This window comes from Topomyia yanbarensis, chromosome 3, assembly GCF_030247195.1.
Source record: "Topomyia yanbarensis strain Yona2022 chromosome 3, ASM3024719v1, whole genome shotgun sequence".
NCBI classification, from domain to species: Eukaryota; Metazoa; Arthropoda; class Insecta; order Diptera; family Culicidae; genus Topomyia; species Topomyia yanbarensis.
The window spans coordinates 78,945,956-78,965,699 of NC_080672.1; the positions used below are offsets into that span (position 1 = coordinate 78,945,956).

Here is a 19,744-nt window from a genome sequence, read left to right on the forward strand (position 1 = left end):
GAAGGGGGGACCCCATGAAATTTCAGAAATTTAATTCGTATTTCCTTTAATGTCCTTAAAATTCATGAAACAAGTAAGAAGAAAGAAGCCATAGTAGAGGCATAGTAGGAAGGAGAAAATAAAGAGAAAGGAACAAGAAGAGGAAAAGTGAAGATGGGAATAATAGATGTTTATTGATTTAAGTAACACACGTTCTTATGATTTGAGTTGGTGAATTCTGTCCCTAGTGTTTGCGTTTGGATTCGCTTTTGGTAGTTCTGCTCTACCCGCAGCAGGGAACTCGCAACAGGCGTTTGTAAATAAATAGGTGCTAAAACGTTCACTTAATTACCGAAGTATTTCAATGTCTGCCAGATCACGGGCGCAAGTAGGTGTGGATGATTGCAATTACATGTTCGCATTTGTGACCAAGTTTGTGTTATCGCAAAAGTCACGAGCGTTTGTATATTGTAATAGGAGAGATTGTGAGTGTACATGAGGGAATATGCAATTGATTGTGTTAGTGAGTGTTAGTATGAATCTAATTCAAGATATAGCAATAGAGGAAATATAACATGTCGAATAAAGAAAAAAGATGCAACGAGATTAATTAGAAATGTATAAATTGACCGATATTGTTTTTGATATACATGAGTAGTGGTAAAAAACTAATAGAAGTACATCAAAAACAGACTACTGAAGTTGAAAAAAAGAAAACATTTAACATGCAATCTAACTACTCTAAACTCGTCTAAACCGAGGAAATGCTGTTTATTTACCATTAACGACAATTGCATTCTGTTAAAATTTTATCATACTCTGCTGACCGGAAATGGATAATTCACGTGCGTCGGTAGACTAATTGTACCTTAATTTATCCAATTCGGTCTTCCCGAATGAATCGAGTCGAATGCACAAATTGAACACCGGAAGGATTACCTACTATTCTATCATATACGCCATTTCTCTAGTCGGTCGCGCCAGCACATACAGCCTTGTTGGTCGTTGATTCGGACTGCTGCAGAATATGAAAAAACACCAAAGTGCACTCACAGTCACCTCGATGCACCACTATCGAAGAGTAATGCAATAACCACTTTAAAGCAATTGTCTGTTAGAGGTTCTTTAGTACTGATGCACGAAATATGCTTGATGACGTTTGCAAAAGCGTAAAACCCATAAACCTAGGGAAGGGAACAAAATTTTGAGTGCATTTTGAGCTCTAAAGGTAAAGACAAGAAAATTTCGGACATTTGAACCACCTTGAACGAAGAAAACATGTTTATTTGTTAATAAAATCAAACCAGCAATACGTATCCCAGATTCAGGGGAAACGTCGCCACGGTTTTTTTTTCGCGCTTATATTTCATTGACTTTTCTTGATTGGATTTTCTGTCAGTTCACAATTGGAGTAATTCTTTCTCGTTTTCCATAGCATATTTTGTTTCGCTTCCCGCATTCGAAGCTAACAGTGTGACTATTGCTGTGTCTATCTCCGTGTGTCTGTGTATATATAGTAACTTGTCTTCGGTTAGATACATCAGCCAATAATATTTATCTATAAATGCAAATGGCGTTCTTTGGTTTACTAGTAACATAAATGGTCTTTTTTCCTTAGGGTAATGTAAAATAAATAAGAAATAAATAATAAAGCCTCAAAATCCTACCTAAGACTAACGAAATAAATTAAATTTAAAAATACTATGCACAACCTAGGAATCAATACATGGAATGGTCAATGCTAATACTCATATGGCGATCAACAAAAAAATTAACAAACATAATCTTGCCGTTTCTCTTATCCGTTACACATCAAAAAGTGTGATATAAACCTTCTTTCTACTAGCAGAAGATTGTGTTTTTCAGTTGTTGGTTTTTTTTAACCAATCTGCAGTGGCAGAAAAGCACCGGAGATATATAGAGAGAGTGTGTGATTTATGTAGAGTAGCGGCACGTGGTGGACGCTAAACATTTACTATTCGCTACAGTCGAATCGCGCTGAATCGAAAGGCGGGTAAGTCCTGCCATACCCGGGGTATATCCTACCAATAAGTGTATCTAGCCATCAAGCGGAGGGCCAAGATAAACCATCGAAATCTCCGTATTTCCGTACACTGCTGCAACCGTCGGATAAAACACCTTGTCCGGTAGGTCTGAAAGGTAGAAATTTATAACTAGTGTGTTGAACTTATCGGCCGACTGTGAGTTGTTTGATATCCCTGTTAAGCAATATACAAATTCGTTTTCGCTGCAAAGTTGGGAAATGCATTTTTTTAATATTTCCACAACTTTTTTCAAGTCTTTTACTTCAAATTATCAGAATGCGGTTCCCAAACAAAAATCATCAGTAGATGCTGAACAGCGTTTTATCGTATACACTGATGCGTAAATTACCCTTTTCCCACCCACCTACCTGTAAAGGCTACTCCTAAAAACTCGTAATTCTTCTCGAAAGATAGCGTATTATCGTCGCAGTCCAGAATCACACGAATTCTCTCGCCAACCTTATATTTGGGGGCATTGTTGAGCAGCGGATAGATCCCGTGCGCATCACCGTTGTGCAACAACAGATTGTCTACCAAATTCCAGCCCCAACTTTGATCGTCGGCCCCTAAAATATGCCATCAAGCAAAAATTAAACCAGCTGAAAAATCACAACAGCAGACCCTTACCCAGTAAAGCATAATATCCATGGCATTGTATTGCAGCATCCTTGGTAGCAATCCCAACGACAGCTACCGTACCCAGCGGACCCTCCCATCTGACCTCCCACGCATGCCTTCCATGCTGGAAACCGATTTTCCCACGAGAACCGTCCGTACTCTGTGCTACTGGATTTCTGAAAGTATAAACAGTTAAATAATCTAGCAACATTCATTTCACAAATCATCCAACCTGTGCAGCGTGAAGCCATTCGGTTTGATGTAAACATGTCGACTGCAATCGTACGGATTCCAGGCGTGATAGAAAGCCCTTAGCTTTGATTTGTAGCTCGGCACGACCGACAGTAGATCGGTCTTGAAAGCATCCGGCGACAGTTTCTGCATGCATTGCGCTCGCCACACCTCATTGTTCTCGTCGTTTAGGAATCGATTCCAGCTCTTGCACACCAGCGAACAGTTTCGCAAATCCTGCAGCTTCAGGTAGGAGAAAATCAGCTCCAGCACATTATCCGGGATGTCCGGTGCGTACTCGGTGAGATCGTCATCCATTTATAGCGGAAGCGGCGGTATATGGTCCAGCTTCGGGCAGCAGGCTAGCCGAGGGTCTAAATTATTCAGTTGTCACTGCGTTTTTCTTTTTCTCTCCCGTATCTGCAGCACTAAACACAAAAAGTTTTCAGCTAAACATTTGCATTGAACTTTTTTCACCTTTCTGTTTTGACAGCTGTTTCAGACTGGTTTTCGAAATGTCAAGCTGTTCAGGGGCGAAATCGGGGCCGAAATTCGAAAACATATGATTCGTGTTTTTTTGGTGCTGCATGGGACAAATGCGGCATCGTCGTCGTTTGCATGCACACAAAATTTGAAATATTTTAGAGGCCATTTTGACACTTTTCAATTACATTTTTATTTGGGAAAACGAGACGGTGGAATACGTAAATCAACGCATCATGGAAAGATTGCATACTTAAAACATTACCATATTTGAAAAATAAAATTGTTGGGTGGGAGCAGGGTTATGGAGACATTATGTTTATTTGTTGCATTCAACAAATGTTGAATTAATGTACACTGAAAAAAATCCAAACGTTAATTCTATTTGCTTCAAACCGCTTAAAATTCATATGAAGAAGAAATGCTATTGTTATCACGCGCACACTTACCTTCTATGTGTCAACTGTATAAACTATGTATGCACATACATAAGTTATATATGCATAATGTTATAGAATGGGGTTTTATGTGCCTAATAGTTATGAAATGTAAATGTAAGATTAATATTTCTTGTAAATACACACATTAGGTTTATGTTCCAGCAAATAGTGTCTATATGCCTCCGTTAATTGCAAAAATCTATGTGTAAAATCAATAGGCATAACGTTTACTTTTTTTTGAGTGTATGTGCCAATACAAAATGTTATCGTTCCTATTTTCAATGCATTGAATCTTAACATGTTTTTATTGAAATTAAAAGTTTATTGCTGTTATAATAAAAAAAATCCAACTTGTCACTTGAAACAATAAACAGTAAATGATCGAACATAATTGGCGATTCTACGTTGAAACCGCTCACAGATAGCGCTGGAAGCAAAGTGTTGCTGATTTGATTCTGTTCTGTTATAGCACAGACTAACAGACATAACACTATGAGGGAATTCCCTCAAAAAACATCGATCCGACAATTTTCCCAGAACACTAGCTCCACCTTTTATTAACAGTCCCACACACTTATTTACTGCTTGGTTACCCCTCAGGTTTGGGAACAATTTTTCACTAGTGGTCTATCCCCCATATGCTTGTTCATATGTCAGTGGCGCCATAATTTCAAATGTGGCCACAGTCCCAACTACAAATTTATTTAAAATGACCGTTAAAGCGGGTGAAGCTTTGTTTTTGAGTATTATGTCTGTTAGTCTGTGGTTATAGTGCATATATTTTCTGTAAACATTGGCAAACAAAACTTTTAAACACCACATCACCGATCAATTTGTTGATAATTGTTCATGAAAATAAAGGAAAACCATCATTTTATAAGATGATGAGTAAACATCTTGCGAAAAGGGCGTAAAACAGTGGTTTCTTATATTATTCGCAGAGCTCAATGTGTGCTGTTCCGAAATGTAATTTGTTGAGCACCGTAGCCGCCGCAACATCATTTCCCGTTCCTTCTAAGTTAAGCTAAATATTCATGAGATGGTGTACATTTATGAAACTCTCCAGATCACACGAGGAAAAAATATATCCGGCTAAGAGGAAAGTGTCAGCTTTGTAGTATACACAGCCGATCCTTCTCTCTGACAGTCTTCACTGAATTTCCTACGTAGTCCAAAATATGAAGGAGTTTGACATTGGTACTGATTGGGTCTCGGTTTCGAGTTGGAACTTCATTGATGGAACGATTTTTTATAACAACAATAATACCCCGATAACATTTCGAAGAAATGTATGAGCCAAATAGTTGCAAATGGCTGTAATCTCAGAATAATTGCAAATAAAACTAATTTTCTTACTTGTTTCATTCATATTTTGGCAGTGGCAGTGGCGACTCATTTGCTGGTGAAAAAAAGCAAACTGTATCACTTTGCCAGTTCATGAGCTGAATCATAGGTGTCGCAAGACTAATTTTGGTTTTACCGCAAATCGCCAATAGAACATTAATATTAATTTAAATATTCTCATCTTTTTCTGATGGTCATAGAAGAAACAGGGTGACCATAAATGTAGGTACCCGGAGTACATAAATACATTCAACATAAAATTAAGAAGAACAAGAAGAACAAGAAACGAGCAAGACGCCATAACGGCTTCTTTTCGAATGTACATGTTTTACCACAGTTAACATACGACGCCGGTCATGATTAATAACCCGGACCAGAATAACCTGAGAATATGTTGACAGATTGTACGGGAGCGGCTGCCAGATGGAAGAACCACTTTGAGTTTCTGCTGAATTAATAAACGAGTAGAGAATGCACAAGCAGAATGAGAATTGACGAAAGATAAACTCAAGATAGAGTAGTCAAAGCTTTGCCATGTACAATCTAAAAGCGGCCCCTCGATGCACTCGGTTCACCGTCAGAGTGACGGATCAATACAAAATTGAAACGAAACTTTTTGAAAAAAAATACAATGTTGATCTTTGCGTTGTACAACCAGTTATTACGAAAATAACGATACATTTTCCAGCAGAAAAAAAAATAAACAAACTGAGCAACGAAGCACCAAGCCTTATTCTCAATTGGGTCAATAAATGAAAAAAAAACTTTTTTTTATTACATACACCGATAAAGCTGATGATTACAACAATGTTTTTTTTTTCCACATTAGGAAACGTGAAAATTTAAATTTAAAATAAAGAAATATGTACATCGTTAATCCGGAACTTTCCACTGCAACTTCTTGCCGGTTTCGTACAGGTTCGACAGATGTAGTGTGTCTCGGATTGGATCTTTATCCCGAGGAATTGCCATGCCAAGAAGTGAAGCGACACCATGCGATAATGGGGAGATGAAACAGCTAAACCGTGTCAACGATTTGCTCCGGGGGAACAATTGTATTGATCACGTTCGTTCTTGAGTCTATATCCGACGAAGATGACACCACACACTAACCCAGCCCAAACTTGTTCAGTAATTTCTTTTGATGACTTGCTCAGTAAAGTGATATTTTTAAGGAGCTATCAGCAAATTGTTTAAAAATTTGCGGAATAGTTTGCATTTTTTAGCGATTTTCAGTAATTTTTCGAATAATTTACTGAAACCTGCAATATTTTTAACTGAATTTTTTAGCTCTTCTGTTTTTTCGGTACATAAACATTATCCAGTTAAAATCCTGACTGGTTGTTCGGCAAAATTATACCAACGTTACCGAACCTCGTCAAAAACTTACAAAACGGGTACAGTAAATCATCTATCAAGTCGCCATTTTCAGAGGAAACTGCTGACTGGCTAGTGTTTTTTGACGTTTGGATAGAACGGATTGCGGAGAGTTCGGTACCAAATTGTTTTACTGAATTGATTACCGAACGGTTTGCTGTTCAAAACCCCAGCAAAAACTTACTGTACCCAGTAATGTAAATTAAGTGTGCACTGTCCACCAGACTTTTTCAGCGTGGTCAGTTTCTTGGTGCTAAAGTTAGCATCCAGATCGCCTGGTTTAATTCCAGAGAATTTTGTCAGATGATCGACAACCTGCTCTTGAGTGGAGATGTAATCATCGACAAAAGGAATTTCTTCATCTTTACCTTGCCCGCAGATACTCGTGATCCTAACCACACTAATGTGACGAGGTTTTACCACAGACTAACAGACATAACACTATGAGGGAATTCCCTCAAAAAACATCGATCCGACAATTTTCCCAGAACACTAGCTCTACCTTTTATTCACAGTCCCAAACACTCGTTTACTGGTGGGTTACCCCTCAGGTTATGCTTGTTCATATGTCAGTGTCGCCATAATTTCAAATGTGACCACAGTCCCATCTACAAATATATTTAAAATGACCGTTAAAGCGGGCGAAGCTTTGTTTTTGAGTATTATGTCTGTTAGTCTGTGGTTTTACGGTGGACATTTTACCATCGAACGGGATTTCACTTTCCTCCCGATTCAAAGTAACAAATTTAGCATCCATTTTCACCAAGTCACCCGACTGAAAGATCTAATTTTTACTCAACAGTTTAAAATGTTTGTCAACTCAGATTTTACCGGAGTTTGGTTCGGTAACAGATCATTTGCGAATGGATTTACGTACTGAGTCAAACATTCCTTGTTCGTTCCTGAGTGCGGTACTGGTGTAAAACAGCACGCATGGAACCTTCCAATCCAGTGAAAACCAAACCGCTTCCTGCACGGACACCAGGGAAATACTAAAAACATTGAATATGTAACAGTCTCCTTCACTTCGATCCGTTTTGATGATAGCTCTTTGGTACGTGCACCAAAACTACCACATTGCGCTGAGTCCTGTCATTAATGTAGCAAACAGCCGCCGTTTTCAAATTGCTGCTACATTCGTTAGCATCAGAACCTTCATAGCAGCTGGAAGCAGTTTTCAACGATCCAATTTCCACATTCTCCTTCTCATCCAACGTCATTCGGAAGCCTAGCGGGAACCATGATTTCTGCTGACCTTGATCAGACGCATTCGAGTTTAACGACGGTGGGGGTAATCTGTAACAGCGTAAAATACTATAGGAGTTGTGGGAACAATATTCCGGTTCAAGCAACCCACCTCGGATGGAAAAAGTGACAATCTACCCGAGAGCAGTGCATCCCGTAACGACACATTTTCCCATTACCTACGTTTGCACCATTCCGCGAATCCCCATCGCTAGACACTTGCGCAGAGGGTCGCGGCATTTGTTTCTTTGGATACTCAAGTTCTTTGTGTGTCTCCAGACCGCAGTTAACCGATAGAATTTTTGGCAGATCAGCCGCACGACTCTTTTGATTAGTGTAAATGAACTTGTTGCATTTCTCACACCAGGCCGGTGTAGTTTTTTTTTTTAAAATGGACATGCTTCCGGAACGAGCGTAGAAAATTGGTGGCTTGGCACGGTTCATTTGAGGTTGTCAAATGTCAATAAAAAATAAATTTAACAACGGTATCATCTGATCGGATTTATCAAAATGTATTGCCATTTCTTATTTACTTTCAGAGTTTGTTAGTTGTCAAGCAAAATCCATGCATAGGGCACATTAAATCTAGTTTTCGGAGAGCCAAAAAATGATTACCCTTTTGTATGGGACCTTGGCGTATTTAATTTGTATTTGGTGTTATGCTACAATACAAAAACAATCAACTTTATCGTTTTTACAGTAAATTTCAATGTAAAATAGACTTTTACAGTAAAAAGGGGGTGGTTATGTATCTTAACATTATTATTTTTGAGCATTAGGCTGTTCGCAATGCTATGATGTAAATTTGTTTCGAAATGACCGTCGGATAATTTTGGATCTGTCAAAATAATCTAGAACACGATGTTCCCAATGCGATGATTTAACCACCTGTTCTAAATGTTGTTTATTCAATTTTGTTATTGTTTGTCACTTATTTGACACATATTGTTTTTTTCTGCTATCAGTCGTCACACATACTAATGTAAATATTTGGAACAGTGTTCTATTCGTGTTTCAAATTGTGGAAAAAATAGAACTACATCTCAGCATTGCGATCGATCTGTTTTAGTCGGTGATGTACAATAGAACAGCTCATATGGAATACATCAGCGTTGCGAACAGCCTTAGGCATATTAAACGGACCCTACGCGAGCAAAAATATTGACAATATGCCGATTATTAATCAATATATTGATCGTGTAAGGGCATTTTCAAAATCTTGATTCTGTAGAATTTAAATGGGATTGACGAATTGAACGTATTACCACAGACTAACAGGCATAACACTATGAGGGAATTCGCTAAAAAACATCGATCTGGAGATTATCCCAGAACACTAGCTCCACCTTTTATTCACAGTCCCAAACACTCATTTGCTGGTGGATAACCCCTCAGGTTTGGGAACAATTTTTCACTAGTGGTCTATCCCCCATATGCTTGTTCATATGTCAGTGTCGGCATAATTGCAAATGTGGCCATAGTCCCAACTACAAATGTATTTAAAATGACCGTTAAAGCGGGCGAAGCATTGTTTTCGAGTGTTATAGCTGTTAGTCTGTGGTATTACTTTTGTCTCCCGTAGAGGGTCCGCTTTAGTTTGTAGTAAACGAGCCAAAAACAGGCAAGGATAGCAAAGTTTTTTGCTATTATTTTAGTAGTACGAATAGCAAGAAAGCTCCTGATTGGTTGATTCTGACTTTTTGTACCGTACACAATGTTACTGCAGGGATAGCGAAATGATATTTGGCAGTGTTGCTATATTTATAGGAAAATATTGTCATCGGTAAAAGAGTACAAATAATTAAATTGGACAAAAATTGTGCGGCAAAGTAGAACAAGTATCTACCACACATTTGCCGTATACGTGATTGATTAACTGTAACAAAAATGAGACAGCAACCAAACTATAATCCAAAATTTTTCAGAAAATGGCTTCAATAAACCTTACTAAACACCCATGACATAGAAAAACGAGGCCCTTCATCAAAAAAGTGGATTCAAGATGCAAAATATTGCACGTACCAAATATATTAACAAAAAAAAGAATGTCGAAGGAAAAATAAGAAGCCGATTGTCACGTCTTTTCTTAGATATACATGAGTACATATGGTGACTTATACCGCAATTTCGTTTGATTGTGTTCATATCTTTTTTTTGCAAAAAAAAATCTCATAGTTTGTCCTACGTCGTTGGTTTGCCTGTTTTCTGCACTATTATTGCTGAAATACTTTTATTTGACATGGACTACACGTAACATTTTCAAATGTATCAACTAATTTCTCATTGGTTGACGACGTGACTAATGTTGTCGTCCTCATAAATAATTAATTTGAATTTTTGCCATCAAACCAACGTTGACCCATCGAAGCTTAACCCTATTTTGCTGCAAGGTTCAATTACGCGTCAAAAAAGTGCGCTTGGCGCTTCGCTAGGACGCGCGCCGCTTCAACGTCACATCGCACCGCATCGAAACAACCAATATCGAAAACATCAGCCAGCCCACTTCGGGGTTCGCGAACTGTCAACAAAAGTTATGCTGCCGCGCCTCCCTCCGATGTGTACCGTGTTCGAATATGATGTCGAATATGCACCCGCAGCTAGCGAATGAATGGACTACGGAAGAGTGAACGAGAAGGGTGCGGAGCAGGGGCGAGTGTTCTCTTCAACACACATCGCATCGCGAAGCAGCAGCCATCGGCAGCAGCAAGTTTATTCGAGCGCCGCGAGAAAAGACCCGCCGAACTGGACTCAAGTTGCAGCTCTGGCATCGTTTGACGGACATTTTTGCACTGAAAGTACAATCTTTGCCGTGGATTTGTGCGACCGTACGTGATCCGATTGGAACAATAAAAGTGCCTGGTGAAAGTGCGAAATTTTCGCTACAAGTGAACGTTGAAATATTGAAAATCGGTCCCGATTCACCGGGACTAGAACGTCTCGGAATTTTCGTCTTGCGGGGTGCGCTTTTTGCGGATCGCCATTTTGAACATTCGGTTTTGTGTGTTCTTGCTTTTGGATTTCTGTGGTGTGGTTCAGGAAAATTGTGAACTAAATCGGAAATATTTTTACCGAGGAAAAATTGCTCCTGTTTTTCGTTAGGGGTAGGTCACTTGCGGAGGGTCCATCAGAATGGCCCACCAGAACAAACCGGTCAGCATCGTGATACAGGATCCGAATGGTAAGTGTGCTTAAAAAAGGCTCCCGCTAAATCCGGGAGGTAGTTCTGATGGTTATCATCTCAATTAACCCGTATTGGGTCGGATTCTTTTTGTATAGTTTTCTGTTCAAATTTTTGGGATTTTTGCCTATACGGAATAGCCACTGAACTGGGTAATTTGTTCGAACTGAAATGGCCTTGACCGTGCCTTCGACGTTGTTAACCAAATGACGTTTTTAGCAGAGGGTGGTCTTAGACCAAAAAATATTTAACTGCGGTACAAAAATTACGGTTTCGTAACTCGTTTTTTGTTTTTTTGTGCATTCCGTTCTGGGGCTTGATTCACGATTTGCCACGATACGATATCACAGGGGAGCTGAGCTGATAAGCAAGGCGAAAGATGCAATTTATAGATGATGAACAATGTCGGCAAGAGAAAATCCAATGAAAATTAAACGAACGTGGTGCGCTTGGGAGATTAACATTAAGTATCATTTTTGGAATTTTAATCGGTGAAAATTTCCGGAATTCTTTGATATACTGGTACAGATTTTCCCCCTCGGATTTTTGATTCGAATTCTTCAAAAAGTTTGTGAAGCCACGTTTCCCGATAATTTTGTTTGCTCTAATGTGGGTTTTTGGAAACATTCAATTCGGAATTTTACAAATGCAAATATTTTTTTGATGAGAAGATTTATTTGTGTATATGTGTCGCTTTATCTAATTTCTATATTTTTGAACACTTGATAAATTCTTGAAGGCATTAGTTTGGTGCTTGAAAAAGCTGATTATTCCGTCACCGTCGACTTCTGATTTCTACATCTGTTAGCCAACATTGTGTTATAGAGTAACGGAGGATCCCTGCAAAGAAGAATCAATTGCAGGTTCCAGGACGTTTGTAATCGACCCCTTTGGCTGTTACGTATCTGTTCTAGCAACATTTTTCACTTCGTTCGCAAGCAAGGTGTCACACTACTGACTCTGAAAACGGTAGTTTGTATCATTTTACTTCAATACCGAAGCTATCTCGTAGTTTCTAAATTAAGTAGGAATTCTTTTAGAACATCGTCATCATCATCGTGGCTGAACAACCCCGGAGCTCCGAATTATAGCCCGAATGTATTATAGAACAACGGGTTACTCGATCTTGGGCCACCAGTCTCCTTTGAAGTGCATGTTCCTCGATTGCACACAGCCAACGAGGGCGTGGTCTGTCCAGAAGTTGATGATCTTTTCTAGTTTCTCTGCTGAGCATAAATTTAACTGATCTCTCCTCCGGCATTCGCGCTACATTTTCAGCTCACCGTAGTCTACCGTGATTTTGTTTCGTTATCCTTGTCGTTGCATAGCGCGTAAGCTCGTCGGTTCGATATCGTACTTTTTTTCTGACTCCTGACGTCGTATTTCCTACAGTGAAGGATTACATGGCGGACGTCAATGGTGACCCCGCAGCAGTCGCATACTGGTGGAGATGTCTTCTGCAGCAGGAACTCGTGCGTTCATCGGGTATGCTCCATTCGCCGCCTGGTAAGCATCCGTTGATCAGCCGAGCAGACGCGATCAGTCCCTTTTTGCCGTCTCATATTTAATTTCTCGGAGTTTAACTTCAGTGGACGAGGACCACCGAATGGACCATTGGTTTCGGATAGTTTGATTGATTTGGTTGACAGCGTCTGCTCCCGGGACGGCGATTTATAGTGGAGTATTGCCCCTGGCGGCGCAGTCTGCTTCTTCACTGCCACAGATGCCAGCGTGGAATCCAGCAAAGATTTATTTGACGACCTCGCAACAGGTTTTCAATCTGCTGAATCCACGATGTGCCAGCTTCTAATGCCGATAAACAGCTAGCCGAATCGAACATTATCACCCCATTGGTGGTGACCACGTTATGTGTTGCTAGCGCTGTTTTGATTGCGAACGCTTCTGTCGGGAAGACGCTGCATTGCGATAGAAGACCAACCCACTGTTGAAAGTATTGCACTGCCGTCTTACGAGCCATCCGTGTAGACGACTATTGAAACGATCTGCAAGAAGCTCCTGAAAAGCAAATCGAACAACTTCCGAGGGATCTCCAGCTTTTACACGTTTTTTCATGTCCCACACGATCTGCGGCTTAGACTCGTACCACTTTCGTCCAGTTAAACGCATACGAGCGCAAATGTTTGGAAGAGACACTAAGACCACCTCTGTCAGACGTCCGGAGATCAGCATTATCCCAGCCTTTTTCCAGCATGTGGATCGCCAACCGGGCTATACTTTGAAGAACGAATAGATCGAATGGTAGGGTTCCTGCTACTGCCATAATTGGTAGAATTGGACTCGTGACGTATGCACCGGACGCAAACCTTATCATCCTATTGTATGTAGGCGCGAGCGTTTGGACGACGGCATCTCCTCTGCTTACAAGTCCCATGCCGTAGAGGAGTCGGGAGGTAACAATTGCGGACCCGACCACGGGGTAGCTTGGCACCTGAGTTCGCAGGCCTTCTTCGTCAACTAACAATGTGTTCTAAAGTTAAGCGGTCGGTGGAGAATAACACCAAGGGATCTTAGATCTTTATCACCTGCATGGGTTCACGGCGTACGCTAGGCCTGCAATAGAAAATGCTGGATTTCGTTGCAGATATCGGAAACTCGGAAACACTTCTAGACCATCGATGGCTTTTACTGCGGACTGAAGTTTACGGTGGAGCGACTGGTTTTTCTTCCCCCACACTAGAAGCAGGATACTGTCGGCGTACAGCAAGACTTGTACTGAATTCAGAACCCCGCGGAAGATGGGTTCGACTCTAGTTCGGTGGTCAAACGTCGGTTGACTATTCGCTCAAAAACCATCGCCATACAGCTCAGTGGATTGGGCGGAATGCAGCTGGGCTCGCGTCACTCGAGTTTGGCTTTGGAATTGGCACAGTAGCGTATTCCCACCCTGTTTGCCAACAGTGTGGAAATACGCCACTGCGCCTTATTCTGTTGAAGAGTTCCAACATGGCAGCTTTCACCGACAATGGCAGTCGCTGAAGCATTGGATAAGTCGAAGTGGTAAATACCATCGGTATCTGGCGAGCAGTTTTTGCAGTTTCGTTCGGCCTTTTCCTTCTCGCTCTGGAATGATGACGAATAGCTGGAGGTTGCTGTGGCGTTGTGCCAGTTCTTCAGCCATTTCTTCTGGCTTATCCGAGTAACCACTGAACCGTTTGATGACATTTGTTCAATGCTGGCGTTTTCATCGCAACGTGTTCACTGTCTGCTACATCTCCGACGTAGTTGAACTTGGAGATATCTTCGCGACAAAGTCTTCTCATGATCTTTGCTTGGCGATATGGATAGACTTTCTAGCTGCTGCTTTTTGGTGCATCCGCTATCCGTGGGTCCTCTGCTGGCATACGCTTCAGTACTTTAAGAGCTTTTCTCAGTTTTTTAATGGCTCTCACCTCCGGACATCGCTTTTGGACCGACTCTGCCAATAGTACGCACTAATTCACCGGTCAACGAAACAGTCGATTGATATTTCGACGCCCGGTCGAATAACGTTGGCGGTCAATCGCTCGTACGTTGTCCAATCTGCTTGGTCGTAAATCCATTTCTGCCTTTTCGTTGGAATAGTGATACCTGTTGTGAGCGTCCGCCAAACAAATTCCGAAGCCACCAACTTAGAGTAGATCTAGATGTCAATAGCTGAAGTGACACCGGCAGCTGTATCAATCCGGGTGTGCCGTCCGTCGTTGAGGATGAGTAGTTTTTCCGATAGCGTTTTCTTAGCGATGAAGTGATCTAGTGCAGTAGATTTCGTGGAACCCCAGCAAATATGGTGCACCTTGAAGTCGCCTATTATAAGCACCGGACGTGGAAGCTGTTCCAGGAAATCATCCAGCTGTTGTTGGCACTGTTGAGTACTGGGAGGGACGTAGACTGACACCAAGGTCATTTGCAGTGGCAATTCTATCCGCACTGCGATTGCCTGCATACTGTCGTCATCAATTCGTTCAAAAGGAACTTCATTCCGAATGGAAAGACTTACTCTTTCTTGTTGCCAGTATCGATAACTTTCAGTCTTCAGCAACAAGGTGTAGTTGTAGATGAAATTTGCTGGAACGACTCGGTTGTCCACTTTTGTTTCCTGTTGCGCTCTCTGGCTTGGTCCGTACACACAGATCAGATACTTAAGCTCGCTGATGTTGGTTCGCAGGCCCCGGATGTTCCATTGAAGTGCGAAGCATCTGCTGTCTCGATTGACGAAAGTCGCTGACGAAGACAATGTTGATGGCGGATGCGATTGCCTGCGAGTCCTGGTTGGCTTGTTCCGTTTGTACCAGAACGTGGTTGCACTGATCTCAACCGGGATATCGGTGCTCCGATGATTCTGCTGTTGTTGCAGTGTATCTTCGGTGGCGGAAAGGCAGGAGGAGAATTGGGAGGACTTTATATCCGGGAGGTAGGGACAGTCAAGGGACCCCCGTTGATTTTTTCATGATGAAGTGGGGAAGCTACTTTCTTCTATTCTTCCTCAAACCGATCACTCGTGAAATCCAATCTGGTGGCATCTACGACAGATAAGGCCGCAACAGTGTCCGTTATACAATGCGCTAATGTGGGAGAGCCCCACAGTGCCAGCTGCTGTCGAAGCTACTACACGATCACTTCCAGAACAACCGACAGCAACCGACACTCGGAAAAGACTTTGTTTAGTTCTCGTTTTTTGTTGTTTCATAGCTGGAGTTGTGGTGGTGGTTGTACCTTGTCGATACGGCTCTCTCGGTGGACCTTATCCGGGCGAGAGCAGACGTTGGTGCCAGGGATACGTCGATTGCGATTGTTTGCCTATACTTGCAGGACAATCTTGCTGGTTCGTGATTTGTTCTGCGAAATCGGTGCTCCGGTACTGCTGTTGTTGTTGCAAAGTGTTTTCGCCAGAGAAAAGCCAGGAGGAGAATTGCGAAGACTGTATATCCAGGAGATAGGGACAGTGCTCTTCCCCCGGTTGATCACTTCATTGTGAAGTCTTCTCTTCTTCCCCAAACCGGTTTCTCGTGGGCTTCAAAGTGGACTCGTAAGGATGGTTTTCGTATTCACCTTAGAACGCTATGTTGTACAATAGATAAGGTAGTGCAGTGCCCTGCTTCGATCAATCTAACTTCACAAACGAGTTCGATGATTCTCCGCCTATTTGGACGCGTAATTTAGCATCATACGAATCTGTTTTATGATTTTGAACGGAACTCAATGGTCAAGCATTATCTGTCAGTTTCGAACAGCTGTTTACATTTCATCTGGCGTGGCTGGATCCACAGCTTATCTATCTTAATTCTACCTGACAACCCCCTTGTACTATCTGTCAACAGATTCTCCTCCCCGTCGTTATTCATGACCCGTGACATTCGGCTTCTGGTCGAGTTTTTTCTCGTTCGTTGCTCTTTGGTATTTGGTATTCAGCTTATATCAGTGTGGTACTCAATACTACTGTGGTTTGATGGCCGATATTTGATTCGTTCGTCATGCTACTTGAACGAGGTATCCAACTCATCTTTCGCCTCTCTCGAGTGTGCACGGCAGCTGTCACACATTCCTACAGGTTACTGACGTTCAAGTGCCAAGTTTCCAATCGGTGTCTCTTGAACATTGTCGCGTCCGTTGCCGATTGTCCCGTCCTGCATCTTTCTTTATAGTTTTCGAGGTTGCTTGGCCTTAACAGGACTGCGTCACCTAACCTCGTTATGTAGCTACCATCTTTAATGTGAATCCATTGTTAACATTTCATTTTGCGATAAACCTGAGCTAAAATTCAACCTATTCGTACAATCTGTAGTTGAGTTGTGTGTCCGTTTTCAGTTATGAGTTATGAGCTGCGCTGCGCTCGATATCACCAGACTTCGCGTCTTTCTGAGTCGGCGCAGGTTTGAGGTGATTTTTAAATTTCTGTATTCAACAAAGAAAACGAATTTTAACAATTGATGCGTCTACTATAAATTCAAGCACTGTACATGAATTTAAATTGAGTACTTTAAAGTAATCTGCACATTTCCTGGCTCAATGGTTTTAAATTTTCTTGAAAATAAAAGTGCTATAATTCATTTGACAATAATTTATTTAAGAAATGGCCATAGTTAATGCAAACAGTGAGAACAATGGTCCGCCAAAAACGTTATCAATTGATATTTAAAAAAATCTAAATTGTATATACCTAGAAAATTGGTAGTGGCGTAGTACCCATAAAATTGGTACAAATTACCTGCGAATAGGTTCCAATTTGATTTGATAACGAATTACCAAATTTTAGGCGGATTCAAGTTACCTACTGCTGAGTATGTGCAGTTTTGTGGAATTTAGGTACAACCCAAGTAGCAATTAAAACATGTGAACAAATTAAAATTAGCGAAAGATGTTTTGTAGAGGGCTTATATGCGGTTTCTATGTTTAACAAGTTCGAATTGTTTCAGTTAAATAAGATACAACATGTATTTGTCCTACTGCGGTATTTGTCAAGGAATCTGAAACAAATCAATATTATGTTCCAGAGTGATACCACAATAACCTTTAAAAAATAAGTTGCGCTGGTACCATTTTTTTTTTTCATTTGATTCATAAGTTTTCATATGAATTTATTTTACTGCTTGTAGAACATCCCTCTCGCAGGTTGATGGGATTGACGGTATTGTAAACATCATCAAGCCACAATATATTCAATAGAGTTATCTAAATATAAGGACCTTCGCTCTTTTTAGTTTTTATTTGCACCAAGTTCTACTACTAGAGGTTAATTAGTTCTCATGTTAATATTCCACCAAACATTATGACTACTGAGGATTTGATTTATATAAGAAGCCCGCTTCAAGATGTTGATTACAATACGCCTCGATAGTGGTGTATCGGGGAGGCCGGGAGGGCTGATATGAGCCTTTTGTCTGTTCTATACCTTTCCTCTATTCACCAGCTCATAACCAACAATCAACCAGTAACAAATAGATAATTGAGAAAGGATGTGCTATGTGTGGTGATTGGCTATTCAAGTATTAGTAGTGTTTGAAGTACTAATGTATGTCTCATGTGATGATCATAACTTCAGCTGTATCTTGTACCTATCTAATCTATTACGTCTCTCATATATTGTCTTTTATTTCTTCTTTTCGAGTCCTATACTGCCATTCTACACCCGCCTTCAGCTGGGTCAACAAAGATGGTGATAGTGAACATCTTAACACTCACACATTCTCAAACGCGGTCTCAGCGGGAACCTACAAAAATGCCATCGTGCACGCGATTACGAATCGGTCATGTCCGAAAGTCTATCCTTGATCCTAGAAGCCTAGGTCCATGCCTTCAGCTGGACCATTTAAGAAAATACGCCCATACCTATTAGACAACACGTCTCATGGCGACATGACCGGGAACCCTATCGATATAAACGATCCCACTCTCTGCCAGAATTCAAACCGCGCACTGAAAATTTAATATCAGACTCATGGTTCGCGCAACCATTCAAGCACATACGTTACAAAATCACGTCAGCGCACAAACGTTAGAGCCCCTCGCGATTTTCCAAGCAACATACGAACTCGCAAACATGATTACACCCCGGTGATAAGGTGAAAATCTCAGCACTCATAAACTTACCAACACGATCTCAAGTGTCAACCTACAAACTCCCGCGCTCGCGCCATCATGAATCGGGATCGTCCGGAAGTATCTATCCTCGGTACAAACAATCTAGGTCCTTGTTAATTATTAAAAAAATAATAAAATTGAAAAATAACTACCATATCCACTAGACAAAACGTTCCATGGCGACATGACCGGAAACTCTAGTGATATGGGGTAACTCTCTCCCTGTCAGAATGTGATCCGTACACCGAAAACTAAAGATCAGAATGACGGTCCGCGGATATATGAATCGCCGCAGGGTTTCAAAATCGAATTTATACATGCGAAGTTACATACACGCGACAAACACGTCAACATACGAACGCTTAAGCCCTTCGTGATCATCTACGCACACCTATGCCCGCCATCGCGTAAACTTGATAACACTGCGGCAATTGTGTGAACGTTTTAGTACTTACGAAGTTACAAACGCGATCTCAAACGCCAACCCGCAAATGCGCGATCATGAATCGGTCACGTCCGGAAATCTTTAGCCTTCATTCTAGCAATTTAGGTCTATACATTCAGTTGGACCAATCAAAAAAAAAAAAAAATAAAGCTCATATCCACTAGACCACGCGTTCTACGACGACATGATTGGGAACTCTAATGATATGGAAGAACCCACTTCCTTCTGGAATCTGAACCGTACACAAAAAATTAAGTATCAGATTCACGGTCCGCGCGCGATTATTCTAGAACACACGCGAATATGCGAAAGGCACACGGTTATGAAATAGAATTTATGCACGCGAAGTTACACGTTAGCACACGCGACATACAAACGCACACGCGATCGAGCACATTAACGTACAAATGTTCGAGCCCTTCGCGATGATACACGCGATTCCCTACGCCCGCACATGCCTGAACCGTACAATGAATATCACATTCAGAATCACGGCCCGCTACAATTGGCCTATTGCAGTGTTTTATTGGGCGACATTGCCTGTCTCGTCTGCAAATTGTAGTATGTGATTCTGACGGGGAGCCCTTCCGAGAACCTAGCTCTACAGCTCCAGTAGGACAACTCTCGAAAAAAAAAAAAAAAAAAATTTATTTTACTGCTTGTAGAACATACGGATCAAGTGATTTTCAACGATACTAAATAAGAACATATTAAACACATATTACAGCCAAGTAATCTGTAACTTGTGATTGAAAACTGTTGCGCTTGATTCGAGATCTCA

The 19,744-nt window shown here is 41.1% G+C and overlaps 2 protein-coding genes across 4 annotated transcripts in view; one reads left to right on the forward strand and one right to left on the reverse strand.

The window, feature by feature from the left end:
• Nucleotides 1-1,302: 1,302 nt before the first annotated feature.
• Nucleotides 1,303-3,373, reverse strand: LOC131692197 (F-box/SPRY domain-containing protein 1). Its single transcript, XM_058979108.1, has 4 exons — nt 2,875-3,373; nt 2,652-2,818; nt 2,393-2,590; nt 1,303-2,132 (listed from the first exon to the last, which is right to left on the reverse strand). The coding sequence occupies exons 1-4, from the start codon at nt 3,189-3,191 to the stop codon at nt 2,038-2,040; spliced, it is 777 nt and encodes a 258-aa protein (XP_058835091.1). The 5' UTR covers nt 3,192-3,373; the 3' UTR covers nt 1,303-2,037.
• Nucleotides 3,374-10,299: 6,926 nt separating this feature from the next.
• Nucleotides 10,300-19,744, forward strand: part of LOC131694223 (transcription factor Dp-1) — a 56,836-nt gene continuing 47,391 nt past the window's right edge. The window contains exon 1 of one of the 3 annotated variants that reach the window (XM_058982744.1): nt 10,300-10,940. In XM_058982744.1, the coding sequence (XP_058838727.1) occupies nt 10,892-10,940 (49 nt within the window). In that variant the 5' untranslated portion in view covers nt 10,300-10,891. The remainder of the gene's footprint in view (nt 10,941-19,744) is intronic. The other 2 variants (XM_058982743.1, XM_058982745.1) reach the window with 2 other exon arrangements.